Source organism: Heloderma suspectum, chromosome 3 (assembly GCF_057233095.1).
Source record: "Heloderma suspectum isolate Gila_16-S chromosome 3, 16-S_ref, whole genome shotgun sequence".
NCBI lineage: Eukaryota > Metazoa > Chordata > Lepidosauria > Squamata > Helodermatidae > Heloderma > Heloderma suspectum.
The window spans coordinates 270,250,270-270,276,292 of NC_139460.1; the positions used below are offsets into that span (position 1 = coordinate 270,250,270).

A 26,023-nucleotide genomic window follows, 5' to 3' on the forward strand; every position below is an offset into this window, starting at 1 on the left:
ATTCCTTCACCAGAGTTCACTGGTGGGCGATTCCTGCAGAGAGAAACACAGAATCCTGTTTCCAGCCAATGTGGAACTTTCCAGCAAAATCCATGTGGGTTTTCCATTCTCATCTAGCATTCTCCAGGTGTGTTTCTCTCCACGAGAACAATTCCAAAGCACTCCTGTGGAGGAACTGCATCCCAGCTGGCCCAAAAGGGTGAAGCATTGCAGAAAAATGAAGCATGGTTGCAAGAACCATAAGCCATAGCCTTCAAGGTGTTTCAAAACTATATAGGGAAAAGAAAACCTTGACAAAGATCAATTAACACAAATTATTTGTTTTCCTTTTGACTACGAGTCCTCAGTTATCTTTGTTGCTTTGACATGGCTAACTGTCCCACTGGTCTTTCCATGGCTTGATAAAACCATCTTCTCCAGTGCGGCATCTCTCTGTCTCTCTCCCTAACTAGCTAGTCTTCTATCAACTGTTTAAACCTACCTATTAAACCACCAACCATCTTTCTAAGTGATCTTTTTCTCATGCACCTGTCCCAGTCTTTGTTGATCACTTTCTCTGTCAAGGGAATGCGAGTTGGGTTATTTTATGCTCCCATTCGTCAAATACTCCTATTGTACAAAGAAGATGTTTTAAGTGCCTGAAGGTGGTTTGTTCCTCATTACTTCACAGAAGTGACATTAATAGCCAGACAAGAGCACTGCTGAGTGCAATTATGAATGGTGTTCAGGTACGAAAGCTGCTTTGAGCCTGCTAATGTTTCCTAATTATGAGCCTTTAGGTAGAGTGAGAACAAGGAAGACAAGGAAGGAAGAGGGAATGCCTGACATATGCCTGCTTAGTTCACCTGGAGCTGCCTTCCCCAACCTGGAGCCCTCCAGATGCGTTGGTCTGCAACAGTTGGGAATGATGGGCATTGTAGTCCAACACATCTGAAGGGCACCAGGTTGGGGAAGGCTGGACTATAAGATGATAAAACAGCCAGGGAGGAACAAGTAGGGATAGGTGAGCATTTCATTTGGTTCATTATTATTTTTTATAAGAACTTCCCCAAACTTGCAAATTTCTTCCTAAATGGGAGGGAAAGAACTTGAGATTTTAAAACAAATAAATGTGGCAGAAAGCAAAACTGACAGCTCTGTCCAACCAGGAACAGGGCTTTTTTCTGACAGCCTCCTCATCTTTAACAGCTAAATGGCAGGCAAGTACAACTTAGTCCTCCCTGAGTTGGGAATAGCTGTGCCTATTGAAGTTGGCCAGGGCAGATGGGAGAGGATTTCGTTTTGGTTCATTTTTATACGAAAGTACCAAGATTCACTCTTTTTTTCAGTTACAAAATTGGGGGAAAATGAGATTTTAAAAGTCAAATGCAGGGGAAAATGAAACGGACAAATTTGTCCATCTCTCCGAAGATGTGGGGAGGCCTTGGCTATTTCCTTTTGAAAGGCAGCAGGCCTCTGTGAAATTGATATTGACATGTTGAGCCAATTGATACCATGCTGCTGATACCAATATATTGTGCCAAAGACACATGGCAAACTGCAGAAGAGCATGAATCCTTTCCACATGGACAGCTACCTGATAAAGCAAGTGATCAGTCAAGGCAAATGTGCCTGAACAAAAAGCATAGGAGAAACAACGACGACAACAACATTTGGTTTATAGCCAGTCTGTCATATTGAGTAATACAAGACAGCCATATAAGAGATTATCTGGGGATGTAGAAAAATACCCCTGAGAGGGGCATTGCCCAGTCAACCATCGGACGAATGTTTAAATTCCTGCCCAGAAGCTGACCCCCCTTGGCATGCATCTGTCAGGGTGGACACTGAGCCCATAGAATCCCAGAGTAGTTCTGATTCTGAGGAAGAGGAGTCGCTCCTGGGAGAGGAGCGCGCTCCTCTTTCCCAGGGCCAACAGCTGACGGAGATTCCTCCCACCAGCATTCCTAGCTTAGATAGCAGTCCTGGGAATGAGAGAGCGCGAGAAGCAGACTTGATGGACGCGCGACGCCGACGCAGAGAGCGGCGCCAAATGGAGGGCAGAAAGGAGGCGTAGTGCCCGGCTGGCGCGCAAACAATGGCTGCGCCCAGAGGATCCAAGAGAAAAGGGGAGGGACTCTCCCTAGTCCTTAAGTTCAGGGGTCTGCCAGTAATTCCCTTTCAAACGGGGACCAACTGTTCCAACTTAGGGCATAGGTACTCTGCTGCTCATATCTAGTTGCTAACAGTAGAGTTGTTAAGTTGTAAAAGAGGAATAAAGCTTTGAAAAGAATCCCTTTGTCTGTGTCTGGACTTGGCTACTGGATTAGACTGAGAGAGGCCTCCAAGGAGCCCTTGACAGCTTGGTCCCCATTCCTCTTTTTTTTTTTCCTCTCTCTCTCTTCTCCTATTGCCTTATGGAGGGTGCCGGGGACCCAGCGGTGCAAGCTCTAGCACAAGAGAACCAGATGCTCCGTGATCAGATGGCTCAACTGACGGCTGCCGTGCAGAATCTACAGGCTGTGGTTCAACCCCCTCCACTTCCAATTCCCCCCCGCTGCAAGTGCCTGGTGGCCTTGCCAGAGAAGTTTTCTGGTGAGAAAGGACTTTTTCAGATTTTCAGGGCCCAATCAGAGCTGTACATGCATCTTAGGCCTGAGGATTTCCAGATGGAACAGATTCGTGTGGGTTTCATCATTAACCTACTGTCAGGCATGGCAGCTAGATGGGCTTCGGGGCTCCTGCTCGCTAATGACCCCCGGCTCAGGGACTATCAAGGTTTCATGACAGCAATGGCCCGTTTTTTCGGTGACCCCCTGTGCACGCAGATGGCTTCTCAGGAGATTCGCCGCCTCCGGCAGGGCAAGGACTCAGTTTCCAGCTACACGACAACCTTTCGCTTGCTGATGCAGGATTTACAGTGGAATGATGCCACGCTAGTGGCTCAGTTTTTGGATGGTTTGAACGACGAGATCTTAGATGAGTTGGCGCGCACGCCCAGCCCGCCTACTTTGGAGGACCTCATCCAGACCTGCCTTCAGATAGATAGTTGGCTGGAGGGGCGCTGGCAGACCCGGCGGGGTGCCTGGGGCCGGGATTTCCCTCCTCCCATTCCCCCACGTTTCCTGCCTCCTCCCCCACCCCCCGCTCCGGCACTGGGGGTGGAGGAGACCCCGATGCAGCTGGGAGCTACCCGAGCCTCACAGCCGCCAGAGGAGCTTGAGCGCCGGCGTGCTGAGCGCCAATGTTTTAGATGTGGAAAGCTGGGGCATTTCACCAAGACCTGCCAAGTTAAATCCACAGCTCCACTGCCTCCTCTCCTCTCCTTCCCCCTCCTCCTCCTCGTCCCCAGGCCTGACTAGACTGTCCCCCAAGCTTGTTGGGGGCCTCCAGTGTGGGGGTCAGTTCCCCACCAGGTGGGTGCCTTCCCCAACCCCCACCCACCCTCCCATCTGCTGTTGCATGTTCACCTCCACTCCTCTCAGTGGAGTGGGGTGGAGGCCCTAGCTTTAGTGGACTCGGGGGCTATGACCAGTTTCATGGATGAAACGTTCGCTCACTTCCACAAGATTCCTACCCTGCCCCTTCCTGCCCCCTTGGCAGTGGAGACCATTGATGGGCGTCCTCTCTCTTCAGCTGTGGTGACCCGTATTACAGTTCCGCTCACTCTGCGCACCCAGTCCCACATTGAGCAGATTCAGTTTCACTTAGCCAAGGTTCCCTTATACCCAATCGTGCTGGGTGTTTCCTGGCTCTCTAAGCACAACCTTCAGATTTCTTGGGGGCTTCAGCAAGTGGAGTTTGCGTCTCCCTACTGCTGGGAGCATTGCCTCCTGGAGGAGGAGCCAGTCCCAGCCCAGGCATTAACCCTTTCCTCCCCCTTCTTGTCTGCTTCTGGCAGTCCTTCAGCTACCGTCATCCTCCCAGAGAAGTATGCAGCTTTTCGGGATGTGTTTGACAAGAAGGAGGCTGACCAGCTTCCCCCCCACCGCTCTTTTGACTGTGCCATTAACCTCATTCCGGGGGTGACCATCCCCGCTGGCCAGCTGTATTCGATGTCGGAGCCGGAACTTTGAGCTCTGCGGGAGTTTTTGGACAAGAATCTCAAACGCGGTTTCATTCACCCATCTTCCTCCCCCGCCTGTGCTCCTACTTTCTTTGTGGCCAAACGATCTGGAGAGCTCCGCCTGGTGCACGATTTCAGAAATCTAAATTTGGTCTCCATTCCTGACAAGTACCCCCTCCCCGTCATACTGGAGATGCTGGAGCGCCTGGGGCGAGCCAAGATTTTCACAAAGTTGGACCTGCGTAACGCATACAATCTCATTCGCATCCGGGAGGGGGATGAGTGGAAGACCTGTTTCAGGACCAGGTATGGAGTGTATGAATACCTAGTAATGCCCTTTGGGCTCGCCTGCGCCCCCCCCCCCCACTTTTTCACATTTTATGAATGCCATCTTCCGGGACTATTTGGACACTTTCCTCATTGTTTATCTCGACGATTTACTTATATTTTCTGAGGACCCCCATGCCCATCAGCTTCATGTCTCTGCCGTCCTCCAGTGCCTCCACGAGAACCATCTTTATGCCAAGCTGGAGAAATGTGTGTTTGACCTAACCTCTTTGGACTTTCTTAGCTACATTATTTCGCCTGACGGTATCAGGATGGATCCTGCAAAGGTCCAGGCTGTCCTCTCCTGGCAGGCTCCATCCACCAAGAAGGACTTGCAACATTTTCTGGGTTTTGCTAATTTTTACAGAAAGTTCCTGCCCAGTTTTGCTCGGCTGACTTCTATTCTCACGGACCTCCTTAAGGGCAAGAAATCTCCTTTTCATTGGACGGCATCTGCCCAACAGGCTTTCAAGGAACTTAAGAAGCTTTTCAGTTCTGAGCCGATCCTGTTACATCCTGACCCAAGGAAGCCTTTTGTAGTGCAGACCAATGCCTCTGACTTCACAGTGGGGGAGGTGCACTTTCAGCCAGATCGGGAGGGCGGTGGGCTGCAACCCTGCGCCTACCACTCCAGGAAACTGACCATGTCTGAGAGGAATTATACCATCTGGGAGAAGGAACTGTTGGCCATCAAGTCCGCTTTGGAGACCTGGTGTCATATCCTGGAGGGGGCGCAGCACCCAGTCGAAGTTAGAACCGACCATCGCAACCTCGAACATCTTCAGACAGCCCGTGCCTTAAACCAGCGGCACATTAAGTGGTCGCTTTTTTTTCTCGGTTCCACCTTAAGATTTCCCATGTGAAAGCCTCAGACAACCTACAAGTGGATGCTCTTTCTCGTAAGCCTGACCTCCAGCCAGGGATTGAGGAAAATCCCCCCCCTCTGATTCTTCCCCCCCCCCAAGGCCTGGCAGCAGCTGTGGTGCCTCATTCTTGGGAGGAGCTCCTTCTCTCTGCACAGGCTCAGGATGCTTTTGTTCGCACAAAGGTGGAGGAATAGGGGCTAGCCTCTGCCCCCCCACTCTACCCCCTTCTCTTTGCGAGGTGGCCTGCTTTACCATTCCGGCCTATGGGTCTATGTGCCTTCTACACCCCTCCACGAGAAGGTCCTCCATCAGTGCCACAACTCCCCCACAGCTGGGCATTTTGGCGTCGCCAAGACCCTGCAGGGAGTGACGAGGGATTTTTGGTGGCGTCGTGTGTGTCAGGACGTCAAGTCCTATGTCGCCTCCTGCCCAACCTGCCAGTGGGCGAAGGCTCCCTCAGGCAAGCCCACAGGCTTGATTTACCCCCTGCCTACCCCTCAGGACCTTGGAAACTGCTCTCCCTTGACTTCATCACTGACTTGCCTTGCTCACACGGTAAGACCACTATTCTGGTGGTGGTGGATTTGTTTTCTAAGATGGCCCATTTCATCCCCTGCTCGGGGTTGCCCACAGCCAGGGAGATGGCAGAGCTGTTCGTGGCGCATGTTTTCCACTTCCACAGATGGCCCGAGGGTCTCATTTCGGATAGGGGGACCCAATTCACTGCACATTTCTGGAGGGAGCTACTTGCGTTGCTCCATGTGACGCTCCGTCTTTCCTCCGCCCACCATCCACAGATGGACGGTCAGACCAAGCGCACCAATGCGACTCTGAAGGAATATGAAAACGGATTATCTAGATCCATTTCAATCAGGCTTCAGGCCCGGTTTTGGACCGAAAACTGCCTTGGTCGCCCTGTGGGATGACCTCTGCCGGGAGAGGGACAGGGGGAGTGCGACCCTGTTGATTCTCCTGGACCTCTCAGCGACTTTCGATACCATCGACCATGGTATCCTTCTGGATAGGTTGTCTGGGTTGGGAGTAGGAGGCACTGCACTACAGTGGTTCCGCTCCTACTTGAATGGCCGATTCCAGAAGGTGGTGCTGGGGGATTACTGCTCTGTGCCATGGCAATTGTGCCATGGGGTTCCACAGGACTCTATTTTATCCCCCATGCTGTTTAACATCTACATGAAACCGCTGGGGGAGGTTATCCGGAGGTGTGGGCTGAGGTGCCATCAATATGCAGATGACACCCAGCTCTACCTCTCTTTTACATCAAAACCAGGTGAGGCAGTGACTGTTCTGAATCAGTGCCTGGGCACGGTAATGGACTGGATGAGGGCTAATAAACTGAAACTCAATCCAGACAAGACGGAGGTACTGTTAGTGGGTGGTTCATCTGCCCGTCTAGGTGATATTCAACCTGTTCTGGAGGGGGTTGCACTCCCCCTAAAGGATCAGGTTCATAGTTTGGGGGTGCTCTTGGATCCAGAACTGTCACTTGAGGCACAGGTGAACTCAGTGGCACGGAGCACTGTTTATCAGCTTAGGCTGGTATACCAACTACGCCCTTATCTGGACAGAGATAGCCTTGCTACAGTTATCCATGCTCTGATAACTTCTCATCTGGATTACTGCAATGCTTTATACGTGGGGCTGCCTTTGAAAACGGTCCGGAAACTTCAGCTTGTCCAAAATAGGGCAGCAAGATTGTTAACAGGGACTGGCCTGCGAGCTCATATTACACCAGTACTTTTCCAGCTGCACTGGCTGCCAGTCCATTTCCGGGCCCGATTCAAAGTGCTGGTGTTAACATTCAAAGCCCTTAATGGCTTGGGGCCAGGTTACCTGAAGGATCGCCTCCTCCCATATGTGCCTGCCCGGACCTTAAGATCATCATCAGCGGCCCTTCTCCGTGAGCCCCTGCCAAAGGAAGTGAGGCAGGTGGCTACTAGGAGGAGGGCTTTTTCTGCTGTGGCACCCCGGCTCTGGAATGAGCTCCCTAGTGAGGTTCCCCTGGCACCTACATTGTATTCCTTTCGGCGCCAGGTGAAGACCTTTTTATATTCCCAGGCATTTTAGCATTTTAGCTTTCTAAATTTTTATCTTTGCTGTTTTAAATCTGTATTTTAAACTCCTGCACTGCTGCTAGGTTTTATTGTGGTTGTATTGTTATATTGTTGTTTTAATGTTCTGTATATTTTAAATTGTTTTATTGTGTGTTGCTTGGATTTAATTTTTGTGAACCGCCCAGAGAGCTTCGGCTATTGGGCGGTATAGAAATGAAATAAATAAATAAATAAATAAATATCTGCGCTGTTACCAGCAGGATGACTGGTTTTCCTTGCTGCCTCTCGCAGAATTTGCTTATAACAATGCCTGCCATGCTTCCACCTGCCAAACTCCATTTTTTGCGAATTTTGGTTACCACCCCAAGGCTTTCCCGTCCACCCTAGCTCCCTTTTCAGTGCCAGCGGCCCAGGACTTTTTAGAGGAGTTGCGAGCGGTACACCACCTCTTACAGGACTCCCTCGAGCAAGCCAAGACAGCCTACAAGGCCTCTGCAGACCGGCGGCGCCAGCCGGGTCCGTCTCTGCAACCGGGGGACTGGGTCTGGTTGTCCACTCAATACCTCCCCTCTCACTCGCCCGCAAGGAAGCTCGCACCTTGCCGCATGGCCCAGATTAACTCTGTTACTTTTCGCCTGGCTCTCCCGCCCTCCATGAAGATCCATCCTGTTTTTCATCGGTCCTTGCTCTCCCCCCTGGTTTCTGGCAACCCTCATCGCTCAGTCAGCTCCCCCCCGCTGCCACCAGTGCTGGTGGAGGGGGAGGAGGAGTTTGAGGTCGCGGAGATTCTGGACTCCCGCCTTTCTCATGGCCTCTTGCAATATCTGGTGGACTGGAAGGGGTACGGGCCTGATGAGCGATCCTGGGAACCCACGGAAAATGTGCATGCTCCGTTGCTGCTGAGGCGCTTCCACCAGCTGTACCCCCACAAACCCGGGGCCCCATGGGAGGAGCACGAGGGGGGGCCTCATGGGAGCGGGGATGATGTCAGGGTGGACACTGAGCCCATAGAATCCCAGAGTAGTTCTGATTCTGAGGAAGAAGAGTTGCTCCTGGGAGAGGAGTGCACTCCTCTTTCCCAGGGCCAACAGCTGACGGAGATTCCTCCCACCAGCATTCCTAGCTTAGATAGCAGTCCTGGGGGTGACAGAGCACAAGAAGCAGACTTGATGGACGCACGACGCCGACACAGAGAGCGGTGCCAAATTGGGATGGACGAAAGTCACTTACCTGGTCCCGCAGCTTGCTTCACGGTGGGGGGGAGGTGCTCCGTTCCTCCCTGTCGAAATTCTGGCCGGGGGGGGGGAGGCGCCCCATCCCTCCGGCCAAAATTCTGGCTGGGGGGGAGGCACCCCGTCCCTCCGGCCGCGAATCCTCCTGGCCAGCCAGGACGCAAATGGTGGCGGCCATAGCCACCGCCGTTTGCGTCCCTGCAGTCAGCTGCGTGATAGGCTACGTAAATCCTTACGTAGCCTATCACGGCTGACTTTGGGGGGGGGAAAAAGTGTGTACGCAAATGGTGGCACCCATGGGCGCCGCCATTTGCGTACGCGCTTTTTTTTTTTCCCCAAAGTCAGCCGTGATAGGCTACGTAAGGATTTACGTAGCCTATCACGTTTGCTGTTGTTGTTTTTTTTGTACTGGGAAATGGCGGCGGCGGTAGCCAGTCGGAAGACCGGCCGCCGCCGCCGCCGCCAAACCGCCGCCGGGAGCCGCCAGGGACATTCGACAGAGGTAAGTCCCATTCCGGGGGGGGGAATGCGTTGGCATTCGGCCTCCCGGAGATTCGTGGAGAAATTCTCCGCCATCCCTAGCACCAAATGGAGGGTGCAAAAAGGAGGCGTAGTGCCCAGTTGGCGCGCAAACAACGGCTGCGCCCAGAGGATCCAAGGGAAAAGGGGAGGGACTCTCCCTAGTCCTTAAGTTCAGGGGTCTGCCAATAATTCCCTTTCAAATGGGGACCAACTGTTCCAACTTAGGGCATAGGTACTCTGCTGCTCATATCTAGTTGCTAACAGTAGAGTTGTTAAGTTGTAAAAGAGGAATAAAGCTTTGAAAAGAATCCCTTTGTCTGTGTCTGGACTTGGCTACTTGATTAGACTGAGAGAGGCCTCCAAGGAGCCTTTGACAGCATCAACGCCCCAGGAGCAGGAAAGAGGACAATCTAAGATGTTCCTAGAATGGATGTTTCAGGTACAACACCATCTTGCATGTCATATGGCACCACCCCTTACAATTACTATTGTAAGAATATCTTAGATCCACCTGCCTACCCTCTCCTCCCATCTGCTATAATTGACAGTGCTACCATAGGCAGTTTTTACTGACCAAGATCAGTTAAAAACATCTCACATCGTATCAGCAGCAGCAGAATGCCAGTGTGGTGCAGTGTTTAGAGCAGCCTTCCCCACCCAGGTGCTCTCCAGATACGTTGGACTTCAACCCCCATCATTCCCAGTCTGCATGGCCATGCCCCAGCCCCACAGGCCCTAACCCATCTCTAAGCCCCACTTCTACCAGGGAGGAGAGGTGGAAAGGAGAAACCAACAGATCTGGAGGGCACCAGGTGGCTTGTGCTGAGGAAGATGCTATTTTCCACCTTGTTCATGCTCCTGGCTCCCTCCCTCCATTTCCCATCTTACTAGCTTCCTCCTCCCAACGATCTTCAGTCCCATGGTCACAAGCCTTTGTGTATCCCACATTTTCCACAGCAAACAAAAACAGCCCAAGACATTTTGCTACCTGAGTCGAAGGACAAGATGGCACCCATCCCCATTCCACGTAGAGAAGCCAATGAGGCCGGCAGTAGAGCACGAGCAAGGGGACAGTTTTCTCCAGTGGACCAGAGGGCAGCAGGCTAGGTGAGGGTTTGCCAGGAACGCTGTGCGACACACAGCCCCCAACACTTCATTGCCCCCTGCCACTACCACCCTGCGTCTGCTGCCTCACAGTGCCTAATGATATGGCCAGCCCTGACTGCAAACATGGCTCCCCATTTCCCATTCTCCCTGTTTCTGCTCTCCTTCTAACTGATACTTCCCTGCATGGTTAAGAGACCCAGGCAGGGGCTGGCTCACTCCAAACACAATTTGGAGTATATAAACACAAACAGTGGTGTGGAAAAGGAGTCCAAATCATCTCCCAAGCAACTGCTGGCACAGCCCCGCCTCTCCCCAGCCGCACACAGTGCATCAGCAGAAAGTGGGATCCATGGGGGCTGCCTGCCATCTGAGCGCGAGCAGGCAAAACAGCCACGCAGGGGGAAACCAAATGCTTTGCATGGCTGACTTCCTACATCACAGAAAGATCACTGTGTTGGTGTTGCCTGAGAACATAATAGGCAGTGCCCAGTCTGCCTCTGCTGTGTCAAGAAGCAGGCATGAAAAGGGGGCGGCACACACCTGCCAGAGCACCATCACTCTCGGGGCAACGGCACCGTGCAACAGTCAAGGCTATCATAGTGACATGTCTTGCCATATCATGCTGCTATATGAAGCCAGAGAACCTGCCAAGGGAGGCACTTCCTGTTATTGCCTTGAAATCCACAGAGCAAATGGCCTTTTCCTTCCATTTTCAACTTTTTTCAACATAGAAAACACACACACACAACAATGTTTACACTCCCAATGACTGTGAGCCATGAGTCAGGTTTCCATCATATCCACCACTTGGAATGTTTTAATATCATCAAGAGCCTCCAGTTTCTTCTTTTTCAGAGAAAAAAAAATCATGAACCAATCCCCAAATTATAAGGTTGCTTGTTTGTTTTTTAAATGCATAGCTCACTGGAAGGAAAGAGAAAGAAAAGCGCTCCCCAGCCCACCCTCGCCATGATAGCTGTCCTCCTGTTGGGAAAAGATACATAATTTTGTTTCCATAAAATTAAGCATGCCAGTTTTGCCATTGTTTGAGTCAACATCAAAAAAGATAAATTAGTGAAGTGTTGTTTTAATCAGGCTGAAGCAGATTTCACACACACGCACAAACACGCACGCACAGACACGTCCACACAAATTAGCCACTTGAATAAAAAATAAGGACAATCCCCACTCCAATTCCAAAAAACCGATTAACATACAAAATGGTGTGTCAAGTATTTGACATCCACTTACCCCTGAAGGTGGGTTTGCTGTCCATCCAAGTTCAGCTGTGGCTGTCCGAGTATCCATTAGGGTTTCTGAGTGTTCACAAAAATAAAAATAAAACATGAATTACTAAGCAAATCAGGAGTCTGAACAAAACTGCAAGGATACTACAAAGTGTATCTGGAGATAATCTGTGTCCACTCAAAATCCATAAAAAAAATTAACTGTTTGAATTTTTATTGACATTTTTATTTTTATTTTCAGTTTTTATTGGGATTTTTATTGGGATGCCATCATCATCTATTTATTTGTATGCCGCTTTTCCACACAATTGTGCCCAAAGGATGTGTTTTTATTTGATGAGTTTTAATGTTTAATTACAGCTTTGGTATTTTATTTGTATTTTATTATTAGCTGTCTTCAGCCTAGTGGAAAGGCCGGAATATAAATTTAATAAATGAATTAATTCAATAAGCACTCACTGTGGTTTGGAAGCTTGGCTATGTGTCTCTCAATACGTAATAGCAACGTGTTTTGTAGCACCTTAAAGAACAACAAGTTTATTATGTATAACCTATTGTGGGCTAGACCCTTACTTCCTCAGACATATCTAATGAAGTGGACTCTGTTCCAGAAAAGTGTACGCCATAGTAAATGTGTTCTTTAAGGCGCAACAAGACTCTCTTCCTTTTGCTGCAACACACTAATAGGGCTACCTATCTAGAAGTTGATGCACAATGCACACATTCCTTTTGATCAACGATTTATTTGTTTTCAAGGTCCAGTCTATGTTCCAGGCAATAGCTAAGGATGCTTAGGTTCTATAATAAAGTTGCCATCTCCCAGCAGTAAGGGTTTTACAAATACAGTGCACCCATGCTCAGATGGTACAAGGTCATCTGATAAGAAAAAGGTGCTGAAGATCTACTGTTTCTTGAAAGATCCCAACAAGTCATAGATCAGCAGTGAGTTGTTGTTGTTGCCCTTCTAGAATGCACAAGAGACAACAGTATAATAAGGGTCTTTAAAAATATATATACTTGGAAGCTCACTGCTTTTTTTCCTTTTAAGTAAAACTATGAACCACAGCTTAGATCCAGACCAAGTTGGACTTAGTTCCTATTGAAATCAATTGGAATTAAACCATGGCTAACTTATCCTACTGCTTTCAATGGGACCCAAGTTCAGCTTGGTCTGAATCCAACCTATCTTCTGCTGCAACTTGATTAAAATTTGGTAGGTTCATCAAGCAGCCAGGTAAAGTCAATTTAAGGGCTGGATCCAGCCTGCAGAAAATGAAACACTGTACATAAATACTTAGTATCTGCTCAACCCCAACTGATGATCCCAGTTGGCCCCGAAATGGCTACCAGTCATTGTGGACTTTATGTCTATAAGGCTGAATTCACACTGAGCTTTCTACTCAAGATCCCAAACGCAAAAGGCTGCCTCATATGGGAGCAACCTACACAGCCTATTTAGTGCCGATGACACTGTTACCAATCCGCAGCAAACCCGCAGCTTCCTCTGGAAAAGGCGCATTTTCAGGAAGTCCTTTTAGTGCGTCTTTTTTCCTTAAACATGGCTCCCATGCGGTTCTGCTATAGTGTGCCCTGTCCCCCTGCATTAAATCCTGGACCTCTGTGACCTGGCAGTGATGTTGCCAAGAGGTGGGGCCACCCCTTCCCCCCTCCCTCCCATTCCCTCTTTTTCCTATTCACAGTAGGGAGCTTTTGGACACAGGCTTTCTTTCCCACTTAATACTACTTCATGCTGTTTCATCTTTTCACTATATCTCCGTAGTGCTGTTTTCCAGCCCATTCGCAATATGTAGCCTAGCGCAGTAGCACCACTCACAGTATGCAGCCTCTTTTTCCCATTCATAATAGTGCAGTAGCACTGTTTTGATCACTCAGAAAAGTGCAGTAGCCACTTTACCCACTCACAGTATGTAGCCCGTTTTCCCCATTGACAGTAGCACTGTTTCAAGCATTCACAATAGCCCAATAGCTGCTTTACCCATTCACAGTATGTAGCCTGTTTTTCCCATTCATAATAGCATAGTAGCGCTGTTTCAAGCATTCACAATAGCGCAGTAGCTGCTTCACCCATTCAAAATTATGTAGCCTGTTTTCCCCATTCCCAATAGCACAGTATCTTTTAATCTTTCAGAATATCTCAATGGTGGATAAGAGGGGAGAGGTGTGGGGTAAACTACAGGGGCTTAATTCAGTGCTTCCAGTAAACTTCCCTGAGCAGGGGAGCATGGACAGGGGTGGGGAACAAGCCTCTCTCATTCACTGAGCAGAACCTACAGGGTTGATGATCTTCAGTTCTACTCCGCCCATGCAACCCTGAAGTATGGGGGTTTCAAATGCTGTGTGACCCATGAAAGTGGGGGTTTAGGTAGTGTATACGCTGATTTTCTTGCCTTGTGTGACCCTGATGGACTAAAGCGATTTCATGAAAATCAAGATAGAACCAGAAAGCACTTCTCATTCTGTTTCCATGTAGATTGGGCCCTGTACGACCTGAGCCTAAGGGCTGGGGCTTTAGTCAATCCCTCCACAGAAAGGTAGTTCCATAAATGCAGAGCAACTGTCATACATCTTCGTAGGATTAATTTGATGCAGAGAGATGAAATACCTGGGTTTAAGATGCTCCGCCCTCCCCAAAAATCAATGGTTCTAAATTCTAGGGATGTCAGAGAATTCCACCACGGATCTCAGTGAGGCCGAATGCCAGTGCATTCAGCCCCCCAAACTCCGTGGCGGAACGGCCTGCCGCCCCCCCACGGATTCCCCCCGGGACGAGACTTACATGGGGCGGATGTTCCGGGCAGCGGCGGCTCCGGCAGCGCCTGGTCTTCCGACCGGCTGCTGCCACCACCATTTGCAGTCTTGTCTTGTAAAAAAAACAAAAAACGACGTGATAGGCTACGTAAAGATTTACGTAGCCTATCATAGCTGGGTTAAAAAAAAAAAACCGCATACGCAAATGGCGGCGGCTACAGCCGCTGCCATTTGTGTTCCTTATTTTTGGCCGTCTTAGTCTACGTAAATATTTACATAGACTATGATGGTGAAAATAAAGGGGAATGCAAATAGCACAGCGGGCGCTATTTGCGTCCTTTTTTGATTCGCCGTTTTAGCCTACATAAATATTTACGTAGGCTAAAAGGGTGAATCAAAAAGGGACACAAATAGCGCCCACTACGCTATTTGCGTTCCCATTTATTTTCGCCGTCATAGTCTATGTAAATATTTACGTAGATTAAGACGGCCAAAAATAAGGAACGCAAATGGCGGCGGCCGTAGCCGTTTTTTTGTTGTTGTTGTTTTTTACCCAGAGCCCTCCGCGGCCGGAAATCTGGCTATGGACAGCTCTGGCCTGGGCCTGGCCGGCTGCTCCACGGAGCTGCCGTGGAGCACAGCCGGCCGTGGAGGATTCCAGGGGGGGAACGGATCGCCTCCCCCCCATCGAGGATTCTGGGGGGAGGGACGGAACGCCTCCCCCCACCACCATCAACATAATCCGCAGAAAGGTAAGTGACTTTTGTACATCCCTACTAAATTCTAGTACTTCCATTTTAAGAGGGTTCTAGATTTGGTCTATGAGGCACCTAAATACTTGTCAGATTTCAACCAGAACTTAACATCCAAAGCCCTTTTGAAAATGTGACCCAGGTAAAGCAGACTTCCCCAACCTGGTGCCCTCCAGATGTGTTGGACTGCATTTTAGCAAGCTGGCTAACTATGATGGGACTTGTAGTCTAGCACATGGGGGGGGCTGAGGTAGGCTGAGGTAAGTGAATCAGATCCCCAATTATCTTACGCCTGTATCTCTATTGCCACACCTCTAGCACTTTAATAGATACATGAGGCAAGTCTAATGAATTCAAAATGCCAGAAGAGAGGCTATAAATATGTCAGCTGCTGCAGCTCTGCCTACAAATTGCATAGTTTTGCCCAGCAGTGAAAAGGATGAATGTGGCCAGTTATTGGCTTTTCCATGAGTAGTTGGTAGCTGCCTGAGCAAATCAGTAATATTATTTTTTTTTCTATTGTCTACAGTGGCATCTGCTAGATATATTGATTTGTTGCTTAAGGGCACAATTCTATGCATGTTGAGAGAGAGAGAAAAGTCCTACAGTTCCCAGCATCCCTGTAGTCAGCACAGCTGGCTGGGGTGTGCTGGGAATTGTACAACTTTTCTCTGTCTAAACATGCATAGGATTGTGCCCTTAATATGTTACCCAAGCTAGCAAAAATCAGAAGAATGAATGCTAAACAATACTATAAGAATGTGTTCTCCAAATTATGATTTTTTTTAAAGGGAGGGTTGTTGCTGTTGTTGTTGAAAGCAGGGAAGAGCTGTAATACTGTTAATATTTTCCCAGTCTCTCTTTTTTTGAGTAACAATAATAGCAACAAAAACACAGACAGACAGATGGGGGAGGGAAATCCTCCAGGTTTTTATTTGTTTGTTTTCAACATATTAAGTTGCTTGTCTGCTGCGATTCCATCAAACGCTGGGAAAAGAAATTACATTTGTCACTAATGTCTGGTCAAGCAGCTCCCTGTTTCTTCTTTCTGGACACTTTGTTTTTGTTTTTTGTTTCCTCCTTAAAGCTCAGATGGTTCTGTGTTTTTGTCAGGGGTGTTTCTGAGTGCAGGGAGTGAGATAGCAGTTCAGATTTTTGAAGGAGAACTATCAGACATGGGGGAGGTGTTTTCCTAGGGTAGTCTAGATACAAGTAGGCCTGCTTCTCAGGTTACAAACGTGCAGATGGCTGAGCTTGAGGGTCCCTCCTAAACCCAACCTCCCCCCCCCCCCGTGAGAGGCGGCGAACAGGAGGTTGACCTAATAGATGCCAGGCGCAGGCGCAGAGCAAAAAGAGAGAAGGTGGGAGGAACTTAGGCGGTCTACCTGATTGGCCTTGTGTGAGAAGCTGCACTTAGAGGCCTCACAACAAGAGAGGGACCCCCCCTTAAATTAGGCTAGCGAGACCGCATCCCTCTTCAAACAGCCGGCAACTCTCGTAAATTCCATTTGGATCCCCTGAAGGCATTCCTTGTAGACGGAGAGTTTCTCTGAGAATTTGCATCTGTATGACCCCATGAAGTAATGGATTAAAAGCTGTAGACTGAAGCCTCTCGTCTGTGTATCTTTTGGCACTGAAGTGAAGTGGGGGCTAAGGGAGACTTGACAGCTTCAACGTCCCCATTTTTTGTCTCAAGACAGAGTTTCAAACTTTGTGAAATCAGCAACAGCTTTCTCAGGGTACTACGTCTTCTAGGGATGGTGCAGATGCCCAATTCCATCCAGGAATATGGTGGAAAACACACACAACCCGCCTGTGCCCCCGAGCCACACTCGCCAAGCCCCTGCCCCCATTCGCCCCCTGCCCCTGCTCATCAAGCTGCCCACACTCAATTGGCAGCAGCAGTGAGCTCCGTGATCGCCATTTTTCAGGAAAAAATCACAATCATGAAAAAACACATATTTGCATATACACAAAATGGGGCCGTGAATATCCCATATAGGCAAGATTACAGGCATTTGCTTGCCTGTAATTGTTCATATATGGGCTATTCACAGCCCCATTTTGCATATACGCAAAAATGAGCATTTGTAAAAATGTGCATATTCAAACATATGTAAATATTCACATTTTTGCAAATCTGCACATTTGCATATATGCAAAATGGGGGCATGAATGGCCCATATACACAAGATTTCAGACAAGTAAATGCCTGTGATCTTGCATATACCAACAATTCACAACACCATTTTGCATAAACACAAATATGCATATTTTCATGATCACCATATTATCTTTCAAAAAATGCCTGTGCAGAGCTCAATGAGGCCACCTGACTGAGTGCGGGAAGCTCGGTGAGCAGCAAGGAGCTCAAGAGTAGGTCCGGGGACACTTGAGCAGTGGCAGGGGCTGGATAGGTGCCTGGAGAACCCAGACAGGGGGGCACCCACCCATCCCTAACATCTTCAGTAGTACACCATTTCCCTCCATCCAGAAACAATCCACAGGGCCAGCCCAACATAGTTTGCTACATGAGGCAAAGGACAAAGATGGTACCCCACTGCAATTCCATGCACAGAAGGAAACTGGACTGGAAGGTGAATTTTACTTAGGAACTTGGGAAGCCGTCTTATACTCAGTCAGGCCATTGGTCCATCTAGCTTAGTGTGTCAACAATAGGGATGGGAGAGAAATCCTCTACGGACCCCAGTGAGGCCGGATTCAAAAGAATCCAGCCCCCCGGAGTCCGTGGAGGATCAGAAGACTTACCTCTGCCTCCACGAGGAATCCTCGCCAGCCGGATCCTCCCTGCCGGCTGACTCCAAAGTGCCAGCAATACAGCCGCCATTGCCGTATCGCTGATGGGCCGGATTGACTGCGGCCGCAAATGGCATCCAGAATGCCATTTGTGGCCGTAAAGGCCTGAGTTTAAGGTAAATGCAGCCAAATGCATTTCCGGCCCACCCAAATGCATTTCCGGCCCACCAGCGAAAATGCATTTCCGGTCCACCAGCGATATGGCAATGGCGGCCATATCACTGGCACTTCAGGGCCAGCCGATGGCTCCGTGAACTTGCCAAAGAGCGGAGCCAGCCGGTGAGGATTCCGGGGGGATGGGACGGATTGCCTCCCCCCCCCCCGCGGACCCCCACAGAGTCCAGGTAAGGGTTTCGTACACCCCTAGTCAACAATGACTCAGTTCGCACAACCACCACAGCCCACTGTGGCTTCTGTTTTAGAGTTGTGGGTGGTTTATTGGGCTGTTTTAGAGTTGTGGGTAGTTTGCTAACCATGCCAGCAACCCACTCTCACTGGGTTTGGATGACGTGATAAGCCAGAGTGCCTGCCTGCCATAGCCTGAATATTCAAAATGGCCGTCACCATAGGCCTCAACCCACCATGGCTTAAATAAGCCACAGTAGGCTGTGGCGATTGTGCGAACTGGCCCACTGACTAGAAGTGGTTCACCTGGCTTTCAGGCAGGAATTTTTCCTGCCCTACCTGGAAGTGCCATGGATTGAAGCTGGGATCTTCTGCATGCAAAACACATGCTCTACCACTGAGCTGTGGCCCTGAGGAAAGCAGACTAGTTTACGGAATGCAGGACAGGCCACGTAACACACACAACTCTGTCCTCCAACAGAGGTGAATGGCTAGAAGCTCAAAATGAATGGCCAGGGAACTGCCAGGGAACATCCCCCCCCCACACACACACACAAATATGTTGCCTGAGGCAGTTGCTTCATGTTACTTAATGGTGGGGCTGGTCCCGATGATCCAGCTTCACTATCCTCCCATGCTACATCTTTCCCACTGGACTGGCTGCTAGATGCACCATATAGTGCTTAGGCCCTCTGCCTATCTCCTGCCCCCAAACCACCTGTGCCCCTGCCTATCTCCTTCCCCAAAACCATCTGTGCCCTCCACCCACCCCAACCCAGGCTTCAATGCATTCTTCTAGCCATGAGTATCCAGGCCTGTGGCAGTTGCCATACCACTCCTCTTTTTTAGTAATCCCATTGAGGCTGAGCCTCAAATTTGGAAAGCTCTGAGCTCTTAACTGTTCATGTTACCAGTAGATAGAGGGTTGCTACCTGACCAGCATATGACTGCCCCACCTGGCTTTTTATATCAATGAGGAATGTTGACTTTTTCAAATACTTAAGAGATAATGGAAAGGGATGAACAATGACCGTGATGGATGTTCTCTGAGCACAGCTCAACACTGAGTGGGTTACAGGACTGCTGAATCAGCAAAGCCAACAGCTGCAATGGATCAAGCTGCCTCGAAAGGGCATAGAACCTCTTTCCTTGGAGATTTACAAGAAAAGACTTCACAATAACCTGCCAGGAATGCATTAGATGTAGAGGAGCCTATCTTAAGACCCAAGCCTTATCAGTAGTTTCTGAAGCTCCTGGCTGTAAACATCTACTCACGAACAGAAGTGCAGGAAACAGTATATGCAAGAGAGAGAAAGAGAAGGTAACACAATGCAGACAAGTGAGGGATCTGTGCCAAATTGTCCCAGGGTGACGTCTCGCTTGCAGGGATTGGATGCACTGAACAGCACATAGTGAAATTATGAAATTCACCACCATGAGATGTAGCAATAGCCATCAACCTGGGTGGTTTTAAAAGGGGGTTAGACAGATTCATGGAGGATACAGCTCTCAATAGCTACTAGTCACGATGGTTATACATCACCCTCAGTATGAGAGACAGTATGCCTCTGAATTCCAGTTCCTAGGGAACAGAAGTGGGAGGGTGATATCGCACTCATGTCCTGCTTGTTAGCTTCCCATAGGCATCGGGTTGGCCACTGTGGGAACAGACTGCAGGAATGTTCTTAATTAATGTACTTATGAACCCAGGTCCCTGCTTACCTGTGACCCCATTCCCTGGATGCCCAACAGGCAGCACAGCTGCACAGCATGCTGGTGGCTCCTCTGGCAACCAATCAGCAAGGTGGGTGGGTTCCCAGGGCATGGAGACATGGGAGTGGGCCTGGGAGGGGAAGTTACCTCCCTGAACTGCTTCCTGGTACAGCCTTCCAGATAAGTAGGCCCTTCACACAGCCCCATCCAGTGCCAGTTCTGACTTCCCCAACCTGCTCTCCCTAATATGCTCTATTGCTATGGACTACCATGTGTTCATATCAGCTGTATTCCTGCATGTTCTGTCACAAGCCATTTTACTCAGGATTGATCCTGGAAACAAATGGTACAGTCTATACATTATCCCATGTTCTGCCCCTGATTAGTATTCTACTAGTGGGGGGGGGGTGTCCCCAAATTTCCTCTTTGTGCCTTGAAAGTTTGTGGACAAAAACAGTGGGCTAGAGAGCACCTCCTTGCAACTAAAGCAACTGATGAACCAGGCTGTCCTCCTGCAGTGCCAAACAACAAGCTGGTTTCCGGACCAGGAAGACATACAAGCGCTTCAGTCTGCCCAAGACACAGGCAACGATACTCCCTTTCGGCTGGATCTGCTAGCAGGGAAGTCACCGCTGGAACCTTCCATACGAGCGGCATCTGATCGAATAAGCAAGCACGCCTGCTCGCCACTTGACACAGCAAGCCTGAGCAGTAACACAGAAGCAATTCCTGTGTTGTTCTTTATACCTATGAACTGTAGGTGCACAGAGACCAGCACAAGAATCTTCTGGGGAAAAGAAAGATAGAAATCCACTGGCACAGACACAGCCTAAGAGGTGGTGATTCTATACCAGTGAATCTGTTTTATTTACCCATCATCTTTTTCCTATTTATTTTTTAAAGTCAATCAACTGTGTCCAGTCCAGTTACCAGCTGGGCTCTTCTTCTTCAACAACAATTGTTTATGTCGAAAGGATTTTCCCTCCTCCGCCTTCCCTTCCTGTCCAGCCGTTCAGCACACTTCTGACTTGCTTCCCTAGAGGGCTTTTTTCTGGCTTAGCACTGACACAGGAATGTACTTATGATAAACTTCAGCCAGCCGGCAAGGTGCTTCCTCCGCACGCCGGGCTTTGCAGACTCTCGATTTTGGCAGGAGTCTGGTGTTCTTTGAAACCATCGACTCGTGCGGTTCAGGCAGAAAAACAGAGGGGGGGGGAACCATCCCTGCTGAAGAAATGTGTGTGTGTGTTTTTCCCCCATCATCCCCCGCCATGAAGAGGGGGAAGGTTGATGTTGCCTTCTTCAGAGCTCGCTTCCTTATCTGTGCCATGGTGCATGACTGTAATACACAGGGGGATTAGTGTTAGCAGCCACAGCTTGTCACACAGCTTTGCTCTAACATGACAAATGAACGCTTGGTTCTATTACTGCACGGTTTTCTTCTTTTCTTCTTCCCTTTCGTCTGTTCAGCCTCCTCAGGCCCATTCATTTATGATGGATAAAAGCTTCTGAAGAGAGTGGATTAGAACCTGACCTCTGGTAAGCCTCTCCAAGGCAGGGAAGGATGTTACCTGGTCACAGGTCACACCTGTAGTCAATTAAAGTGCCCTTTGCTCCAGGGCGCCACACAGAACATCTGTACAGCATTAGGCTGGGGGTTTATCTCCCAGTGAACTGAACTTCATTGTGAAGGAAGGTCCTCTCTTTTTGGCTTTTTCTTTTATTTATTTTTAAAGAGACACAAACAGCATCGCCAATTCTTTTACTGGCCCTGCTGCCATGCCTATAAAAGCCGCTCAAAATGCAAAAATTGAGCAGGTGAAGCTTTTCTTGCTGTGTGAAGAAAAAAGAAATGAGGGGAGCTTCATAGAGGGACCTCAAGGGTCATCTAGTCTAGCCCCTTGCTAACCCAGGAAATCCACTACTGCAGCACCCCCAACAGGGGGCCATCCAGCATGGCTGGTAGAGTGAGGTGGTCACCTCAGGCGCACGCTTTAGGTGTTATGAAAGCATAGCAAATGGTAGGTTATTTAACTAGTTATTATTGTATTTTTACTGCCTGGAATGGGGAGAGGTGCTTGCAGGATTTTCTACCTTAGGGGCCAAAAGAACTTGGCTAGCCTTGGGTACTATACATCTTGACTTGGTGGGGGTGCTATTGACTGCTCCATACTGGCAGCAAAATGTCTTCAGCCAGCTCTGCCATCCGGGCATGGAATGCAAGAATGCTTTGGGTTCACACCATGGTTCCAACCTGACAGTGTTTAATGAACATAAGAACATAAGAAGAGCCATGCTGGATCAGACCAAGGGTCCATCTAGTCCAGCATTCTGTTCACACAGTGGTTGACAGACACCAGCTGTCAACCAGGAACCCACAAGCAAGACAAGAGTGCAACAGCACCTTCCCGCCCATGTTCCCCAGCATCTGGTGTCCATAGGCTCACTGCGTCTGGTACTGGAGGTAGCACATAGCCATCAGGACTAGTTGCCATTGATAGCCTTCTCCTCCAGGAATTTGTCTAACCCCCTTTTAAAGCCATCCAAATGGGTGGCCATCACTACATTCTGTGGTAGCGAATTCGATAGTTTATGCGCTGTGTGAAGACGTCCTTCCTTTTATCTGTCCTGAATTTCCCACCAATCAGCTTCATAGGAGGACCCCGGGTTCTAGTATTATGAGAGAGGGAGAAAAATGTCTCCCTATCCACATTCTCCACACCATGCATAATTTGTACACCTCTATCATGTCTCCCCTTACCCTCCTTTTTTCCAAGATCAACAATCCCAGCTGTTGTAACCTTCCCTCATAGGAGAGATGCTCCAGCCCCTTGATCGTTTTAGTTGCCTTTTTCTGCATGGGTGGGTACTCTTAGATACTTTTCCATTTGCGCAGCCTCAGGACATTAAGAGGATCCTTAGAGAGGTGAGGACTGCCACGTATGTATGTGACCCATGCAATGCATGTCATGACTGATAAAAGCAGCCTGAGGAGGCTTGGCAGACTGGGTGGCAGAGGTAGTTAATGCCTCACCACTCAGCGGTACCAAAGCCTCTACTGGAAAAATACTTCAGTGGATGCCACCAATGTAGCTAACTATTCATCTCAAATATGACATTTTGGGGCTAAAGTACTGGAGTGTGTGGTTACCTTACAACTCCAGGGATTCAGGGTGATACTGATGATTTAGATCTTTTTAACATGTTTTCAGTCTGGTTTGGGGGCAGAGCTAGATAAGAGAAGTGTGTCACTGTTGTTTCTGCTGCACCTCGAAGCAGCTTTTGATGTCACTGACCATGGGATCCTTCTAGATTACCTGGCTCTGGAATGAGGCTTAGGGGCACTGTTTTGGGTGGTTCTGTTCCTACCTAGAGGGCAGGTTCCAGAAGGTGGTGCCAAGGGGCCACTGTTTGACCCTGTGGTCAGTCACTAACCTATAGGAGTCCCACAGGATTCTGTGTTTCCCTGTGCAACATCTACATGAACCTGCTGGAAGAATTCATCTGGCATTTTGGGGGGTGGTGCCCTCAGCACACTACGAACACCCAGCCAGTGGTGTAGTGGTAAATGTTAAAGTGCAAGTGTTTGTCTTAACAGTCCCATAGCCACACACCCAAGGAGAGTATAAAAATGCAATGGCAACTGTGTTGATCCTTATCAACAAACCACTTCGAGCAGTTTTCAGCTCCTTCAGGAGCAGGACATCTGTAAAGCATACCTGTCAGGGATGCTCTGACTTGGATACCTGCATTGAGCAGGGGGTTGGACTCAATGGTCTTATAGGCCCCTTCCAATCCTACGATTCTATGATTCTATGAAAGCTAATGGATCTTAGCTGCCCCGTCAAGACCCCAAGACCCCACCCCAAAATAATTTGCATTACAGCAGGGGACAATATACTGCTGCTCGGAAAATCCATTTTCCCCCACAACTTACAACTCAGCTCAGAGAGAACAGGGGATGCTGAGCAAGGTAGCAGATGACATCAGCATCCCTGCTAATAAATAAGTGCCGGTGCTGCGTCCCTGTGAGCCCTGACTCCACTACATCATTCATCCAGCCCTATCTCTTCTTTCCATCCAGTTCCAAGGAAGTTGTGAAAGTCTCCAAATCAGTATCTGAGATCAGTGGAGGACTAGATGCGGCTAACAAACAGACACTTAATCCAGGCAAGACAGAAGCACTGATGGCAGGAGGAAAGGACAATCCGGGAAGAGATACTCAACCTGCTCTGGGTAGTGTTGTATCCTGAAGCAGCAGGTATACCATTTGGGTGTACAGTTCTGGACCTAGTTTTGCTATTGGATAGACAGGTGGCGTCCGCAACCAGGAGCGCTTTGCATAACTTCCGCTGGTGTGTTGTCACTGAGTAGGCAGATCTTGCCTCATGATCTTGCCTGAGCATGCTGATTACTGCAAAATGATTTACATAGGGCTGCCCTTCAAACACATCTGGATACTGCCATTGGTGCAAAATGCGGCAACAATGCTGCTGACAGGAGCTTGGGCTTCTGATCTTATTACACAGGTATTACGTGTTCAGCCGCACTGATGGATAATTTGTTTCTGGGTCCAGTTCAAGGTCATTTACTTTTTAAACCCTAAACGTTTTGGAACCTAGGTATCTGAAGGATGGGCTCCCCCTGCAAGAGCCTGCATTCATACTGTGGTCTATTGAGGAGGCCTTGTTGAACCTCCCTCTGCCCAGGAGGTGGGGAAATGTGATCAGCCCTTTTCCACAGCAGCACCCAGATTGTTGATTGCCCAGAGATACCTGGCTAGCTCCCTCCTTCAGTGCATTCAGATGGCAGGTGAAAGCAGTGCTGTGTGAATATCAATTTTATGGGACTTTACGCGGGCCAGTTTTCTTTCTGGCCGCCATTTTTATGTTTTCTTATGTCGTTGCTGCTGTGTGCATTATGTATTACTCTCTTATATTATTTGTCATGAGCTGCCCAGAGTGCCGCATACTTGGGTGGAAGATGCAGCGCACAATCAATTGGGTAAACACACCATCTCCAATGCTGGGTCCTGCTACACACATCCAGTAATTTCAAAGTCCCCAAACAGTGGACAATGAGCTGACCTAAATCTCGGCACTTTTCCAGGGGAGAAACCACATTCTGCCCCACCTAAAGGGCCACTTGGCCATGTGTGCATCTGGACAACAAAGAGCTCACAAGGACAATCAATCACTGGCGGGGGAGAAGAGCAGTGGGAAAGGTGGTCAGGGGCCAGTGTAAAATTACTTTTCTCAGCTTGCTAATGAGGGGATTACAATGGAGCACAGCCTGAGCATCATTAATCAGACAAGGAGCTTCAGAGCCATCTCCAGTCTCCTTCTATGTTTTGCTCTTTCACTCTCAGTAGCTCTTTCATCTGCTTTGTTGCTGTCAGATGTTTCACTGCCTCCCCCCGCCCGTGCACCCCCAATTTCCATCCAGCTTTTCTGCATCCCGTCTATTCTATGCCTTTTCTCATAGTCTGTTTTCTAACTCTTTAATTAAAATCTCTAACACATTTGCTGATTTGTTGACGGGATGCCATGGCCGGATGGTCTCACAAAAAATCCTTTCCGAAATTTTTCCCCCTTTCATGGTAGCAGCTAATTTAGCCAAGGATGTACATAAAAGGGGGGTCCTCCCCCCCTTCCCACTGCCTTGTATGCCAATACTAGCTCCCAGGAGCATGATCAGCATAACTGCAAGTAAAGCGTGCATGGCTGTCACAGGCAACCTATTGGATGGGCCCAGAGCTGAGGAATACTTTCTCCTTAGGGAGGTTTTCTCCACTCACTCTGTGTTGTTGTGCAGTTGCTGAGGACAGGCTGTGCTTTTTCAGGGGGCCGTTGGGGCCTTCGGAGTTTGAGAAAATCTGCTGCTAGTTGGTGCTTCAGTTTCACTTTGGAATTTTGTTTTATTGATTGTTTTAATATGTATTTGGGTTTTTAAAATGTGTGAGCTTCCTTGAAGATCTTATTAGTTCAAAAGGTGGGATATAAATACTTTAAATAAACAAAACCATCTGAGACAAGTCATGCACAGACACACATACACACACACAATGCTTGGAGCAGTTTAAAAAAAGGATTTTAAAAAACATTTTTGGTTTTAGTATAGGAAAAATGGGTGTGTAGCCATTTATTTGTACATCACATATTATAAATCAACATTCAGCACACACTAGCAAAGTGATCAGAAGATCCATT

General features: G+C 48.7%; 1 protein-coding gene across 1 annotated transcript in view; it reads right to left on the minus strand.

The window, feature by feature from the left end:
* Positions 1-26,023, minus strand: part of EPHB1 (EPH receptor B1) — a 552,359-nt gene that overhangs the window by 357,342 nt on the left and 168,994 nt on the right. The window contains exon 2 of the mRNA XM_084846918.1: positions 11,423-11,487. Coding sequence (XP_084703044.1) covers positions 11,423-11,487 — 65 coding nt within the window. The remainder of the gene's footprint in view (positions 1-11,422; positions 11,488-26,023) is intronic.